The 14,469-nt window shown below is 44.6% G+C and overlaps 4 protein-coding genes and 1 long non-coding RNA gene across 17 annotated transcripts in view; 2 read left to right on the top strand and 3 right to left on the bottom strand.

The window, feature by feature from the left end:
• The window catches only part of BDP1 (BDP1 general transcription factor IIIB subunit), a 57,291-nt gene extending 56,012 nt beyond the window's left edge, over positions 1-1,279 (bottom strand). For 8 of the 10 annotated variants that reach the window (XM_084503318.1, XM_084503324.1, XM_084503321.1 and 5 more), the window contains exon 1: positions 1,024-1,278. In XM_084503318.1, the coding sequence (XP_084359444.1) occupies positions 1,024-1,169 (146 nt within the window). In that variant the 5' untranslated portion in view covers positions 1,170-1,278. Of the gene's footprint in view, positions 1-1,023 lie in introns of all 10 variants that reach the window. The other 2 variants (XM_084503327.1, XM_084503326.1) reach the window with 1 other exon arrangement.
• Positions 1,280-1,355: 76 nt separating this feature from the next.
• On the top strand, positions 1,356-5,768 carry SERF1A (small EDRK-rich factor 1A). Its single transcript, XM_084503334.1, has 3 exons — positions 1,356-1,515; positions 4,648-4,756; positions 5,253-5,768. Exons 1-3 carry the CDS (start codon positions 1,509-1,511, stop codon positions 5,323-5,325), a joined length of 189 nt encoding a protein of 62 aa, XP_084359460.1. The 5' UTR covers positions 1,356-1,508; the 3' UTR covers positions 5,326-5,768.
• On the bottom strand, positions 1,968-6,624 carry LOC311426735. 2 transcript variants are annotated; one of them, XR_014686989.1, is made up of 2 exons: positions 6,546-6,624; positions 1,968-4,388 (listed from the first exon to the last, which is right to left on the bottom strand). It is a non-coding gene; the product is annotated as an uncharacterized lncRNA (long non-coding RNA). The 2 variants fall into 2 exon arrangements; XR_014686990.1 differs by lacking the exon at positions 6,546-6,624 and adding an exon at positions 4,822-5,295.
• Positions 5,883-11,527, top strand: SMN1 (survival of motor neuron 1, telomeric). Of its 3 annotated transcripts, none has more exons than XM_084503332.1 (9): positions 5,883-5,960; positions 6,063-6,134; positions 6,230-6,346; positions 6,570-6,743; positions 7,091-7,234; positions 8,472-8,543; positions 9,578-9,688; positions 10,162-10,247; positions 10,993-11,527. In XM_084503332.1, the coding sequence occupies exons 1-8, from the start codon at positions 5,922-5,924 to the stop codon at positions 10,216-10,218; spliced, it is 786 nt and encodes a 261-aa protein (XP_084359458.1). In that variant the 5' UTR covers positions 5,883-5,921; the 3' UTR covers positions 10,219-10,247; positions 10,993-11,527. The 3 variants fall into 3 exon arrangements, with proteins under 3 accessions (XP_084359458.1, XP_084359457.1, XP_084359459.1); XM_084503331.1 differs by having other exon boundaries at positions 10,989-11,527; XM_084503333.1 differs by lacking the exon at positions 8,472-8,543 and having other exon boundaries at positions 10,989-11,527.
• NAIP (NLR family apoptosis inhibitory protein) lies at positions 11,206-14,054 on the bottom strand (the record flags this gene model as incomplete). The annotated part of the gene is given in 8 exon segments (XM_084504655.1): positions 11,206-12,654; positions 12,657-12,708; positions 12,711-12,731; positions 12,735-12,818; positions 12,821-13,011; positions 13,824-13,876; positions 13,878-13,932; positions 14,027-14,054. Coding segments are annotated over 8 exon segments (591 nt in total). The 3' UTR covers positions 11,206-12,547.
• Between the last annotated feature and the right edge of the window lie 415 nt (positions 14,055-14,469).

The raw sequence follows: 14,469 nt of genomic DNA, 5'->3' as shown, positions 1-14,469 counted from the left end.
ATGCTGCTTTCTACCTTCACCTGCACTCCAGAAGCCACCGTAGGAGTGGTCCATAAGAGTCTTCCTGTAAGCACATCACTTCCCAAACCTGCACGTTGCTAAAGAAGCTCCTTTCTAGGCCTCTTCCCCACCCCACACATCTCACTGGGTTAACGAACTGGAGGTGTTACACTACTTCTGAAATAACCTCCACCACAGGTAGTGGAAGGTTAATGTAACTGCTCTAGTTTTTATTTAAAACAGCAGGATCAGGATTTGCTTGCACGGATATTTGTGGTGGTGTTTACTGTTAGCCAAGAGCCTGCTACTTACATGGTAAAAGTCTACTTTTTCAAGTCATGATTTCGTAGAATATTCTCCGCTCCAGAACAGCGTTAGTGTCTAGTTTTGCAAATTACATCATGCTAACACACCCATTAAACTATAATAAAAAGAAGGGTAAATCTGCTGAGTCAGCATCTCTGCCGCATAACCGACGAACCGCCTCGTCGTTTCAGGATTAAGCTCTGCCCAACCAGAGACCCACTGATCTCTTCTCTGTAGCTGACACGTTTTATAAGTGAGTGTTGGAAGAGGAACACCCTCACGACGTGCTGTGGAACAGCTTTCGGGACGCAAGAAAGGAGTTGGACTGAAGGCAGCACGGGTCGACCGCAGGCACGCTGACACCCGAGTTACTCGTTGAAGTAAAGATGTTGTAAAGCGACCGTTTAGGTGTAGAGCTTAGCGATATGGTTTAGAGGAGGGCTGGCAGTGTTAGGTCAGAGGCTGGACTCGGTGATCCCGAGCTCTCTTCCAACCTAGAAATTACTTTGCGACTCTGTGACCGCGCGCAACGCCACGAAGGGCATTTTAAGGAAAAAAACGCCGGTATCCGCGCACGTACAGCCAGCTAAAGGCAGCGGGGAGGCTGCTCCGCAGGGCAACCCCCACCCCAAAAAGGGCCACAGAAAGCCCCTAAAACACCCCAAAAAGCCGGGAGGGGACAACACCACAACCCCCCCGACCCCACTTGGCACTCACCCCTCACCACGGCTCCCGGCTGGAGGCGGCGGCTGCGGCTCAGAAGCCCCGGCGGCGGCGGCGGCGGCGGCGGCGGGGGACCCCTGGGTCTCCCTGCCGGCGGGCCGCACGTTGGGCCGCACGCTCAGCCGGGACCGGCGGAACATGGCGGCGGCGCCGCGCGGGGGCTGCGCTCAGGCGGCGTTAACGGCCCCCAGGCGGCGTTAACGGCCCGCGGGCGGCGCGAGCCCGGCGCGCTCACGGCATGGCCGCCGCCGCCGCCGCCGCCTCCTCCTCCTCCACCGGCGCCGCCGCACGCGTCATCGGCGCGCGCGCTGCCGCCGCTGAGGGCCACGCCCCCCTCCCCGCGCGCGGCGCGTGACGTAGCGGCGGGCGAGGCTTTATAAGGGGAGAGCGCGGCGGGCGGGCCGTCAGAAGCTTCTAGCAGCCGGTGAGGGAGGTTGGGGGGCGGCGGCTGCGGCGCTGCGCGGCCCCAGCGTTCCGCCATGACCCGTGAGTGCGGAGGGGGGGGGGGCCTGTCACGGAGCGGGGATTCGGGATACACCGGGGAAAGGCGGAGCGGGGAGCCGGGGGTTGTGCGGGGCCCGGGGTGGCCTCGGGGAGCCGGGGGCGGCCCTCACGGAGCGGCCGTGAGGGGAGGAGGAGGGACCGGGGCAGCGCGCTCGGGAAGAAACGGTCGGATTCGGGCCTGGCTGTCGGCCAGGCTGTAAAAAAAAAATAAAAAAGGGTTTCTGTGCGGTTGCAAATAGTTAATAGCACGTTGTTTGTTTTGTTTTGTTTTGTTTTGTTTTTTGGCGTTAGCGTGCTGTTCAAAACTAACGTGGATAGATCTACTCTAAAATAGCGGAGCCTAGAATGCCCCCGTTTAACCCAGTAGGTGCTGCGGCTCCTCTGCTGCGTAGTACGCTTCGCAGCACTGAAACTGCCCGTGGTTAATTAAGGAGTTGTTTTTAAGTTTGGACTTTATAAAAAAAAAACAGAAAACACACCCTCAAATACACTATATTATACACTGTACTGCTGGAAGCACAAAGGACTAGATGATAAACAGTCTATGTGCAGATCAGACCTTGAATTTGAAGAAGCAGTTTGATGGCTTTTGATGTTTTTTTTCCTGTTCTTGTGATACTAGGATAACTACGGCTTAAGTTTTGAGGAGAGGTACAGTGTCCCACAACTAATTGTAACAGAGCGATTGCATTTCGTTCTGTGACCTACTTTAATACAGTACTGAAATGCTAGAGGTGTAGCAGTTGTGGTATGCCACTCTGCTGTTTGGTCTTTGCTGTGGGATATGTTTACAGTTCAGAGCTTTGGTATTGGTCACGTGGGTCTCCTTCTGACTTCAAGTAGTCACGTGGTAAAACAGAATAAGATTAGATTGTTTATTAGTAATTGTGCCTCTGAATTCATAAATTCACGGTAATTGTTGCACCGTGAGATTGAAGCAGTGCAAACACCTGGAACCAAAATAGATTTGTGAAGATGTTCATTGCTAGATGAATTGGAGAACTTTTTTTTGGCACTTGTCTTCCACTGTTTACTTTAGTGTTCTATTTTGGGAATGTGGTTGCAGACAGTTCTATTCAGCTGGAAGTTCTGACTGTGATTAGATCCTTTGCTACTCAGAAAGTAGTCCAGGGATCGTGACCTTAGTAGTCAACCCTTAGAGCCATTCTCTTTGACCTCCTTCCAGTAAAGACGATTGCTGCTTGTTCCAGTGCTGTACAGAGGCCTTCTGCTTGTCTTTCTCTTCAAGGACAAATGGATCCTGGGAGATGGGAGAGGAGGGACAGGCAGAACCAAGGCTGTATGTCTTGCAGAGGCAGGCAGGGACTGGGGTGCTAGAGCACAGGTATAAGCAGGAAGTATGTACTGGCCTTTAAGTAGCTGTTAATGCCTGAATTTCACATGACAGAAAGTGGAATTGGCATCTTGTTAGGACCACGTTTCATGGAAGATGAAGATTTATTTTATGGAATGTAGCAAACAGGACCATCTCCGGTGGAGCTAGGGATTCTCACTCAGCATCTCAGGTGAAGTGCTGGGGCCGAACAGTCCTTTTGCAATATTTTCTTGGAAAACAGAGATGATAAAGGAGTATTTCTTTTCAAATAATAGTTTAGGTTTGTATGTTCTGTGTGTATACTATACTGCTGTTCCTTCCCCTCTGCTCTCCTTTGCTTTGCAGAAATAGCAGCCAAGCTTTTCATTGATGCCATTCAACTTGCTTCTTGAGCTTTCAGTCTTACATGTGTTCTGTGGACACCCTGCACAATATTTGCCTGGAGAGGAAAGAAAGGTATAAGGTTAAGGGTGGAGGATGACTGCTATATGAATTCTGTCTGTAGCAGTGTGTTTTGGCTTCTCACCTCCTTTTTTGTCATGGTAAAAGACTACACTTAGTCCTCCTTGAGCTCTACAAAATCCAGGGGCCATTTATAGCCTGGAAAGTATCATCTGCTCATGAGTCATCAAGTTCTAATCAACTCTACTACTAACAGTTCTACATGGCAGAACTTCAGGGACAGGATCTCATTAATGCTGGTGGTGAGGAGGGAGCAAGGAGTTTTGATGAGGACCTGTAGTTCTGAGTCGGTATTCAGCTTTGTGAGCCCCTTTTCTTTCACAGGGTGCTCTGTGTTGTCTGTAAACTAAACCTTCGGCTGGAGCTCTTTGGCTGCCTTAGTACTGAGTACAGGTCAGCTGCTTTGCAGCAAAAGGGAATTAAACATCCATACAGCTGCTTGTATACTAAATGGTCTTCTCTGCTTTCATAGTGCTAGAGGAAGGCAACTCTTAGCAATTCATAGTCCTGAGTTTCTGGGTTATGTGTGCGTTATTAATCCCACATTAAGTGGTGTGGGGGACTTTAATAGAATGTAAGGTCAAAGTTCTCAGATCTGTCTTACCCATACTGGTCATCCTCTAAGTGGCATCAGCGGAAGTGTGCTCTTCTACACATGGGTGCAAGGCTCCCAGCTGCTATTTAGTAAGTATGAGCAAGATCTAAAAGGTTTGGCTGCTTGACCATGGGATGTGATCAAACATCAGTGATTTTGCACGACAGCATGACAGACTGAAAGCAGGTAGACACGTCTGGATTCCAAATATGTACAGCCACGTGCTTCTTAAGAAGGCCTTGGGAAGAGTTTGAGGAAGTTTTATAAGCTCTCTCAGACTGCCTTAATTTTAATGATGTAATTCCAGTCCAAAGTTAATTTGTAAGCTCTGTTGGATGCTGGAATCACGTTCAAGGCTCCTGGAGGATGGCTCCTCTTTGGAAGAGTAGCTGTCACTGTTTTGCCCAGGTCATTGATGGGATGGTCTGCCTTCAGTCTTTTGGGGGAAACTGCATTGTGCACCTGGAAAAATGGCACATTTTGCAAGGAATGTTGAGATGGATTTTGGTGATCCTTTGAGCATGACCTGTAGGAATCTAAGCGTGAGAAGTAATAGGCTGTCTTGCCTCTCACTGTGCACCCGATAGGGAGACCATGACAGAAAATACTGCCATTGCTAACAGGCAGAGCCAAACGTTGCCACCTTTGTAATCGACTCCTACACACACAAAATGCATGTGGAAAGTGGTAGGACCTATATAAACTATACGGTATCTTCTAGGTGGGAACCAACGTGAACTTGCCCGCCAAAAGAACCTGAAGAAGACTCAGGAAATCCACAAAGGGAAAAGGAAAGAGGATAGCTTGTCTGCTTCTCAGAGAAAACAGAGGTGAGAAATCTAGCACTGAAGAGGTTGGGCAAAATGGGAAGGATCAGAAAAATCCAGTGTCTTACCTTAAACAGATTTAAGTATTTTGCTCAACTCACGTGCCAAAGTGTAAACCCTGGATGTAGGGTTTGCTGCATCTGCTGTTGAACATTTATTTTTCTTCCAAGACCTGGAAAGGCTTTTATTTCTTTTTAGCAGCTTTTTGCATGATGCTAACAGTGGTATAACGCTTTCTTGAAGATGTTTGTTTCATTGCACCCTGTAGTTATAAAACTCAGAATTAGATACAACGCGTTAATCAAGCAGCTTTTCTAAATCATGACGTACCTTGATGAAAGGACCAGTGTAAGAGTGTGATAATGGCTGAGATGTTTTATTCTAGTATTTTCGCGTTACCAAAACGGGGTTGATGTAAAGGGCTGTAGAAAAGCTAGAGGAGACTGGTTAGAGAAGCAGCAAGCCGTTACCTGAAACGCAATGTTTTTTTTCTTCACAGGGACTCTGAAATCATGCAGCAGAAACAGAAGGCGGCTAACGAAAGGAAGTCTCTGCAGGCAGAAGCAAAATGAAGCACCCCTGCAGAGCAGACAGGAGTGCGCCGCTGAAGCAGAAAGGCCTAGAGGATCATTTGTGAAAATGGCCAGCCATTAAACGATTTAGGTGTTAATTTTGCAGCCTTGTTCAGCTAGCGTTAGTTTGTCCTCTGGTTAGCGTAGGTGTAGTAGTCTGGAATGCTGTTTCCCAGCCGGCTGCTCTGCATGTGTAGCAATGGCAGCACCGGGCCGTCGCTGTGCCCGGGCTTGCGCCGCGTCTGCAGCTCCCGCCGAACGGTTGCGGCCACGGGTCTGTACGCCTGCGCTTAGACCAGGTTTTATTTCCCGCATTTCCCAGAAGCTGCGCTGGGCTCGCGGTGCAGCACGCCTGTAACGCCTGCCGAGGCTCGCGGGGACCCGAGCCGCGCGGATCTCCCCTGTTTAACTATTTTTACAATAAAAAAGACACCTCGCATGACCTCCCGCCTGTCCCGGGTCATCACCGGGCGGGGGCGGGGGCGGGGGGAGGGGGGGCGTGGCCTCGGGAGGGGCGGGGGGCGTGGCCTCACGGCTCCCGGGAGCTCCCCGCGGCGCGTGCGCAGTGCGCGCCGTGTCGGTGCGGCGGGGCGGCCATGTCGGAGCGCGTGCTGTTCCGGCGCGGCACCGGGCAGGTGGGCGGCGGGGAGGGGAGACGGGGTGGGGGTGGAGGGCGGGGGGGGGGGGGGGGGGTGAGGCGATGGCGGCGGCTGTAAGGCGCTGTGTGGCCTCCGCAGAGCGACGACTCGGACGTGTGGGACGACACGGCCCTCATCAAGGCGTACGACAAGGCGGTGGCGTCCTTCAAGGTGAGGGGCGGCGCGGGGGGACCCCCCCTTTACCTCCCCCGGGGCGCGGCGGCGCGGGGCCGGTGCTCACGGCCGCGCCCTGCCTGTGCCCCAAGAGCGCCCTGAGGAATGGGGAGTGCGCCCAGCCCGCGGACAAGCAGGAGCAGCGGCCCGGGATGAAGAGGAAGAACAACAAGAAGAACAGGAACAGAAAGCAGAGCAGCGCCCTGCAGGTGACGCGGGGCCCCCCGCCCGCTGCTCGCGGCGGCAGGACCCAAAACGAGCCGCTTTTACCTCAAAAGCAGCGCTCCGCGGTGGGGGGGCGGTGAGAGCGCCGCAGACCTCGCGTCCCGCTACCCGTTCGAGGGGCTGGGACAAAAAGCGGGGCGGAAGGAGGCTTCTTCCTCACCAGTCGCTGCTGTACTAACCTACCTGCCTCTCTCCCTTCTGCTGCAGTGGAAAGTTGGTGACAGCTGCAACGCGGTTTGGTCCGAGGACGGCAACGTGTACCTGGCCACCATCGTCTCCATAAACCAGAAGAGGGGCACGTGTGTCGTTACGTACGACGGATACGGGAACAAGGAGGAGCAGAACCTCTCCGATCTACTTCTTCCAGCCAACGACGAAACGGTACGATGGGGGATTTCGGGGGGGCGAGGGGCGCTTTCCAGCGTTTCTGGCACCGCTGCTGTGACCAGATGGGTTATGTGAGGCTGAAAACCCAATTGCGTTGTGAAAGAACGCAAACTGATGCAGGGGGAAAAAGCATCCCCTTACTTACAGAAGTCAGCGTGGGAGACAAGAAATTTATGAGTAAAAGTAAACCTAGCTAGCGTGATGAGCAGGTAGGATGATGAGATATCTCCTCAGTAGGATTGGGAGGGAAAGAAAGAGGGCTGTCCACACTTTTTCACGCTGAAATTGCGTTCTGCAGACTCATGTTTAGTGCATCTCATAAAAATGTTTTGGTTTTCCAGAATGAAAACGAGACTCCATATTCAACAGATGAAAGCGAAAAATCTTTCCAGTCACCTCAAAACAAAAACAACTGCACAAAGGCAAGATTCTCTCCCCAGAACTTCCGTTTTCCCATACCACCAGCAGCCCCCAGCCTGGGAAGGGTAAGCTCAGTGTTATCTGCAATAATTCCTATACCACTGTTAAGCATGCTCGCTAAATTCTGAGACAATGGCATAATATTTGTCATATAGTCACAGAATCGTAGAATAACCTGAATTGGAAGGGACCCTCAAGGATCACTGAGTCCATCTCCTGCCTCAACATGGCACCACCCAAAAATCAGACCTTATATCTGAGAGTGTTGTCCAAACACTTCTTGCAGTCTGACAGGATCAGTGCTGTGACCACTGCCCTGGGAAGCCAGTCCCAGTGCCTGACAACCTTTGTCATTGTCTAGAAACAAAATACCATTTTGAGAATAGATGTGCTGGTTACAACCCATATGTATGTAATTTTTTAACAACTTGGCCACAGTGTGGAACTTTTGCAGAGCTGCTGGCTAGTGAAGAAGGCTTTCTCCTTAGCTAGCACTTGCTTTGCAGCTGCCTTGTAGCTTAGAAGAGGATGTTGTTCCTTGGACCATCATCATGCTGTTTGTGGTAGAACTGTGGTAGAAGCTGTTCATATTACACCTTGCAAGACAAGTGATACATTTCATTTCACATGGCACTGAAGGCAAGCAGAGTGATGTCCAGGTGTCACAGAAGCCCTCAGCTGTAGCTTCTCTATTGATTTAGCTGGGGTGGCCCTTCAGTTTTTGTGTTGTGCAGAAGTTAAAATGATAAGGCAGCTAAATACTGCATTGTGTTTTCTAAATATTGCCATTTGTGCAAGATATCTCTATAATGTTTTTTTTTTTTTTTTAATCTTCCGTGTTATAGCTTTGTATTTGAGCTCATATTAAGCAAGTACATTCATGAGTGTAATGAAAATGGCACACTGAGTTCAGTGAATCTAGTCAGCATGTGTCCCCAGCCACAATGGAACAGAGAAATTATCTGTATGCCTGTGGGAAGTATCATAGATTCTTCATGTAAAAATTCAGATGCCTTCTGTGTAGACTTCTGTTTAAAAAAACTTTTTTGAAAGCTTGTGCTAAATAGAACCCTGTTTCAGCAGTGGTTACCTCGGGGCATATTTAATACAAGTTCTACTCTTCTAGTCACGGAATGCTCCCCAGAAATAGCCATCCCACGTTCTTAATTCAGTTTCCTTAAATTGCTTGGATGGGCTGTCTTTAGTTTAAGGCTTGTGCATTGCTTCAGATATTTGTGTTTAATAAAATCTAATGTCTTAATATTTTTTCTTAACTTTCATTGTTCAATTGCTTCAATATAGTCTGGATCAAAACTCAGAACACCTCCGCCATTCTTATCTTGCTGGCCTCCACCCTTTCCAGCAGGACCGCCAGTAAGTAAGAGTAAAAAGTGTCAGAGATAAGTATTGGTGATCACAGGTTTTCCGAGTGTGCTGATCACCTGGTGTCCTGGTTTCAGTTAGGATAGAGTTAATTTTCTTCCTAGTAGCTGTTAGGGTGCTATGTTTTGGCTTAGGATGAGAAGAGTGCTGCTAACATGCTGATGTTTTAATTGTTGCAGAGCAGTGCTTACACCAAGGATGTTTCAGCTTCTTGCTCTGTCCTGTCAGCGGGCAGGCTGGGGGTGTGCAGCAAGAGCTGGGAGGGGACAGACCCAGAACAGCTGACCCAAACTGGCCAGAGGGGTATTACAAACCATCTGGGGTCATGCTAAACAATATATAGGGGTGGCTAGCCAGGGGGAGGAGGGCCGGACTGCTCAGGGTTAGTCTGGGCATCGGTCAGCGGGTGGTGAGCAATTGCATTGTGCTTCACTTGTTTTGTACACATTATTATTAGTAGTACTATTATCATCATTTATGCTATTTTTTTTCTGTCTTAATAAGCTGTCTTTATCTCAACTCACAGGCTTCACTTTCCCGTTTCTGTCCCCCATCCCAGAGAGGGAGGGGGGAGTGTGAGCGAATGGCTGTGTGGTGTTTAGCTTCTGGCTGGGTTAAACCACAACACTTGGTTTTAGGACACATTTCTGTGTTAGACTCCGTGTTTTCCAAATATTTGACAACCCATTCAATTGCATATATTGCAGAGATCTAGATCAGGGGGCCTGGTCTCCACTTATTACCTTAAATTTGACTAACAGCATTCACTGGTACAAATAAGTATTTTCTTGTTCTAATGAAAGTTTGTTTGAACAGTGAATCTACAGGAACCCTGCTCCTCCCAGGCTTTGGAAACCAAATGTTTTTAGAAAAGATTGTTTTGCTTGACTCCTTTCCAGGGAGTGCATTGAGGATATGTTCCTTGTTTTCAGTATTATATTTTGGTCATTTAGAATTGGTTGCTATCTAACATGGCCTGTACTCCACTGAAACAAACAACTTACGTTTCCTTGGTGTTTTCTTAGCTGATTCCTCCTCCACCACCTATGGGGCCAGATTCTCCTGAGGATGATGAAGCATTGGGAAGCATGTTGATAGCCTGGTACATGAGTGGTTATCACACTGGCTATTACCTGGTATGTGCAATTTCTGTCTGGAAGTGTCTTTGTCATCCTGCTTTTGTTTGTGTGTGTGTGTGTTGCTGCTGCTTTAAATTATAATAGTTAGATTTAAAAGTATTTTGGATTATATGCATATTCATGTCCTTGAGTAGGGGTCACATAAGCCTGGATGTTTGTATGGTTGATGTTTTAGTTCTAGGTTCTCCTTGAAGGACTAACTTTAGTATATCTTGCTTCAGATTATATAAGTGATTTTTTTTAATACAATTTTCATTGGTCAAGAAATAGAGATCTTTAATCATTCGTAAAAATACTATTTGTAATGGGGACAGGTAGTTTAATTTCTGTCCTGTTTAATGCTCGATGTCTGATCTCTTGATTTGTTAAGGAATTAAAAAAAAAAAAAGTTGTCTGTAAATATCTTTATTTTGTGACAACATCTTGTTTTTACAAGAAAGTTAAAGCTCTAACTACATTGTGTCCTGTAGGGTTTAAAACAGAGTCGAATGGAAGCAGCCCTGGAGAGAGAATCCTATACAAAATAACTAAATATCCATCACTGATTTGAACAATTGTAAGTGTGGTAATTTTATGCTAAATTGAGATACACAGCTGCCTGACAAATTTGTCTAGCTCTTGGAAAGTTTTGAATTCCATGCAAAAACTTCATGCTTCAGGACTTCCACCTGCTGTCATGGCTCTCTACAGAGATCTTCTCTGCCATAATTAATTCCTTCTTTGCCTAGCAGCAGTGGAATAGTATTTTCTTAGCTAGAGTGAAGGAAAGTATTTTATTGCTGTGATGAGAGGTTTTAACTACCTCTCATCACTCATACCTTTCTCGCCATTTATGTCATGATTAAAACTCTAATTATTATTTTTTTAAAACTTTTTTAATTAACACAACTTAAACTGTTAAGAGTTACTGTATCTGCTCGAGGGTTATTTTGAAGGTAAAAGGGTTGTTAACTAAAATACAATTTTCACAGTTATGTATGCATTTTCAAAAGCAACTGCTTCTTTATACAGATGATGTAGCGGGATATGTAGCTCTAATTTGTTTTCTGGATAAGATCAGCATTTCAGGTTTATCTTGCTGAACTATTCCCTTCTCAATACTTCAGTGCTTTGCTTTTACTTGGAATCATTTGTTTAGAACTCTCCAGTTCTTCATAGAAAAAACTGTGTTCTTATGGGAACTTGCTTTTCTTATTTTCTGTGACAAGCATTGCATTTCAGTGCTAATGAGTACTTGTTTGCTTGTTTTTTTAAAAAAGTCTTTTACTAATTCTTGCTTGTTTAATTTTTTTTAAAGCCAGGTACAAATGTTTCTGACAGAGGTGTGTATCACTTTGTGCATTGGTTGATGGCGAAGATCAGAATGTTATCAAGACAATTAATCTGAATGGTTTCTTAACAGTGATCTGCCCCTGGTAACAAGTAGACAGATTACTTGAAGCTGATAGTTGTATGTGCGTTGTCATAAAGACATCCAAGCAAACGCATTTAGAAAGCACTGCAGCAATGAAGTGTTTTTGCTTTTTTTTTTTTTTTTTTATGTTCTTGAAACACAATTTTAAGTCTAATATGAATTGAAAAAAAAAACACTTGACAGATTTAATTTATCCTTTATTTTAGTTTCTCTTGTATTCTTTTGACTTTTTACCTGACTGACAACACATGAACGAGCAATTACAGTATTTTCAGTTTATGGCAACAATTTATGTTACAGTGGCTACTGGTGGCAATGACCTGAAAAAGATACCTTATTTTATGGGTCTGAGTATGGCAGCTGAATTCAGAAGGACTTGTGTTTTTTTTCACGTGCTTGTTAATAAAACTTTTCAAACTTAATTTAGGCATGTTGTTTGTTTATTTTTAGACTTCCATAGAAGTCTTCCTGTTGGATGAATTGTTCAAATAGGACAGTAACATTTTGGCATGTGGCCTTTTTCTGGGTTTCTTGTGGTACCACATTAAATGCAAAAGTTGTAGTAGCAGGCTCTGCAAAGATAACTGAAATTGTGGACTAAGACTTTGGCGGTCTTAGACTGACAGTCTTTAGTCCTGTAGTACGGAGTCTATACACATAAAACTAGATTGTTACTTAGTTAAAGCCAGCAGTATCTATTGTGGGAAAAGTAGAGTAATTCAGACTTGGAACTTTGCTATATATTTGACTCCTTTCCCTACGATGTCCAAATCCCTGAAAATCATTTTTCCCAGAAAATCATTTTTCCCATAAATAATTGATCAAAAAGAGAGAGAGAAATTGAAATCATAGTATTCAAAGGGAAGTTTTTCCTCATTGCCTAGCAAAACTAGATTAAGATTGCTCACTGTCATGCAAATGGTATAAACCAGGTTATCGAATGGTTGTTGCTGAGGGGGACAGCTGCCGTCCACCTCTATAGCTAGTCCTGTGATAGTTTCTGGCATGAAGTTTCAAGTGGCCTTAATCAGTTTTTAATACTAGTGAAATCTAGCATCCAATATTATTTTTTAGTGCAGTGCTGCTACAGATAGTTTTTTGATTATATTTAAAAGCAAATGATTCATGTAATTCATTTAATTCCAAGCAGAACAACTGAATAGAAATAATATTTATTTTAAACAGTCTTTAAGCATATTATACATTTTTCTGTAGAAGGCATCACTTAGTTACAATATATTTGTAAAGCAGGTCAGGTTTTTCAATTTAGTTAATTCTGTCTTAATCCTTTCGCATATTTCATTGTGGTAAAAAATTTACAACGTATTTATTTGAAATATAGGTGCATAATTCATACAGCAATGAAAAAAACACTTTCAAATGTTTTTAGTCTTGAACAATTGGTGAAAGTGCAAAAGCAGTTGCCAAGATATTTTCAACTCCTAGATGGGGTTATGCACCTTCATGACATCAAACATTTTACAGTCTTCTGCATCAAGGAGCCAGCCATGCATCCTAACTGTCACAAGGCCAGACAATTGAGAAACAAGTGGACAGAAGCTCTGACTGTTGATGTACTGGCTTTCATCTGATATGTTAACATACATGACTAATGTCCAGCTTTCCTTAATCAGGCTTTCTTAAATTCAGAGTTCTAAAGAAGTTTCTCTGACCAATGTCTGTAACTTTGTGATTTACTGAGAGAGAGGAGAGCACTTTTCAACCTTTTGGAAACCTCCACAGGTTGTGCAACCTTTGCTGCAAAAAGAAGCAGAACTCAACCAAGGATTTAAAGATGCTTCAAACCCATCTCGAACATGAATAAAGATACAGTGAAGCTGAGGACTTGTACATCTAAAATAAAACAGAATTGTTGCTATTAAGATGAAAAATGTAGAACTTTGAACTCACATCATTAAGCATTTTAATGCCTCAGGCTAAGGACAGAGATAAAATAGAGGGTATTTTACCTGTCATATTAATGCCTCAGAAAAAATATATCAGTGTGCTGATGGGTGTGTGATTATCACTGTTACGGAGCAAAGCAAATAAAACACTAGCTTATACAACCACTTGCACAGCTTTTCAGTCTTGCCTTATGGTCAGGTTATTTACAAGACAGAACTCCAGTAAGCAAGTTGATGAGGTTTACTGGTATACTAAAATATATGTCAAAAATAGAGGAAAATTATAGGACAGACTTAGCATTTGCTTGTGAAATGAATCATTTTTTTTCAGTCACATATATGAGACACTAGCTTTAAGACTACTATCAAGTATGAAATTCAATAAATATTTTGGTAATGCACTGTTTTAACGACTAGTGCATCTCAGTGGTAAGAGGTAAGCTAATAAGACTACCAACCAAATTATGAAATTCTAGTTTAAGTCATTTATTGCTTTTTTTTTTCTTCTTTTTGGTTTTGCGCTGTGATTGTTTTTTTAATATTTTACATGTTTTGTGGAAGACAGGAAATTGAGACATTTCAAAAGAAGTTTTACACAAAGTGTTAAACAAAGTCCAGTGTCTGAGCAGTCTGAATACACTGGTGAGCAAGAAATATTTGGGGCTGAATGTAGAAAAAGCGGTAAGAGAGAATAACAAGTAAGTTGTCACTGTTGTAATGTATACAAACATAAAATTAATTTATCTCGAAGCAGTGTGATCTCTGCTCTTAAACGTTATTTCATGTTCGAAGTTCTCTCCTTTAAAGTCACTTATTTCCAAACAGCTGTCATGATCCAAATATGGAATTAATGAGAAGCATCTGCTGCAGGTGTAGACACTGCTGAATAATCAGTTTGGCTGCAGACTTCACCCCTTTCCCTTCAGGAATGACAAAGTGTTACAACACTAAAGATTCATTGTATAGTGAACAAGGGTAAATAAAGGTTGTCATAGCTACACCTGTGCACTTTACTTCTCTCCCAACCAAAGCTACTAAACATGAATGGCAGCAGCAGTTTTGTTCTCCTGTTTAAATTTACCACTTTTTTAAAATCAGATGGCCTATGTTTTATTTTATAGCTAGAATTGCAAGGAATCACGCTGGCCTTAACATGCAAACAAGTTGCACAGTAAGTTCATTTCTGGTTTTTTTTGTTTGTTTGTTTGTGTCGTGGTTTAGCCCAGCCGGCAGCTAAACACCACGCAGCCGTTCGCTCACCCTCCCCCCTCCCTCTCTGGGACAGGGGAGAGAAATGTAAAGTGAAGCCCGTGAGTTGAGATATAGACAGTTTAATAAGACAGGAAAATAATAATAACTATAATAATAATAATACAATGATGATAATAGTACTAATAATAATAATGCGTACAAAACAAGTGATGCACAATGCAATTGCTCACCACCTGCTGACCGAT

The sequence above is a fragment of the Aythya ferina genome, assembly GCF_964211825.1.
Source record: "Aythya ferina genome assembly, chromosome: Z".
NCBI classification, from domain to species: Eukaryota; Metazoa; Chordata; class Aves; order Anseriformes; family Anatidae; genus Aythya; species Aythya ferina.
The sequence above is the reverse complement of the archived record's forward strand: the minus strand, read 5'-3'. Positions and strand labels throughout refer to the sequence as shown.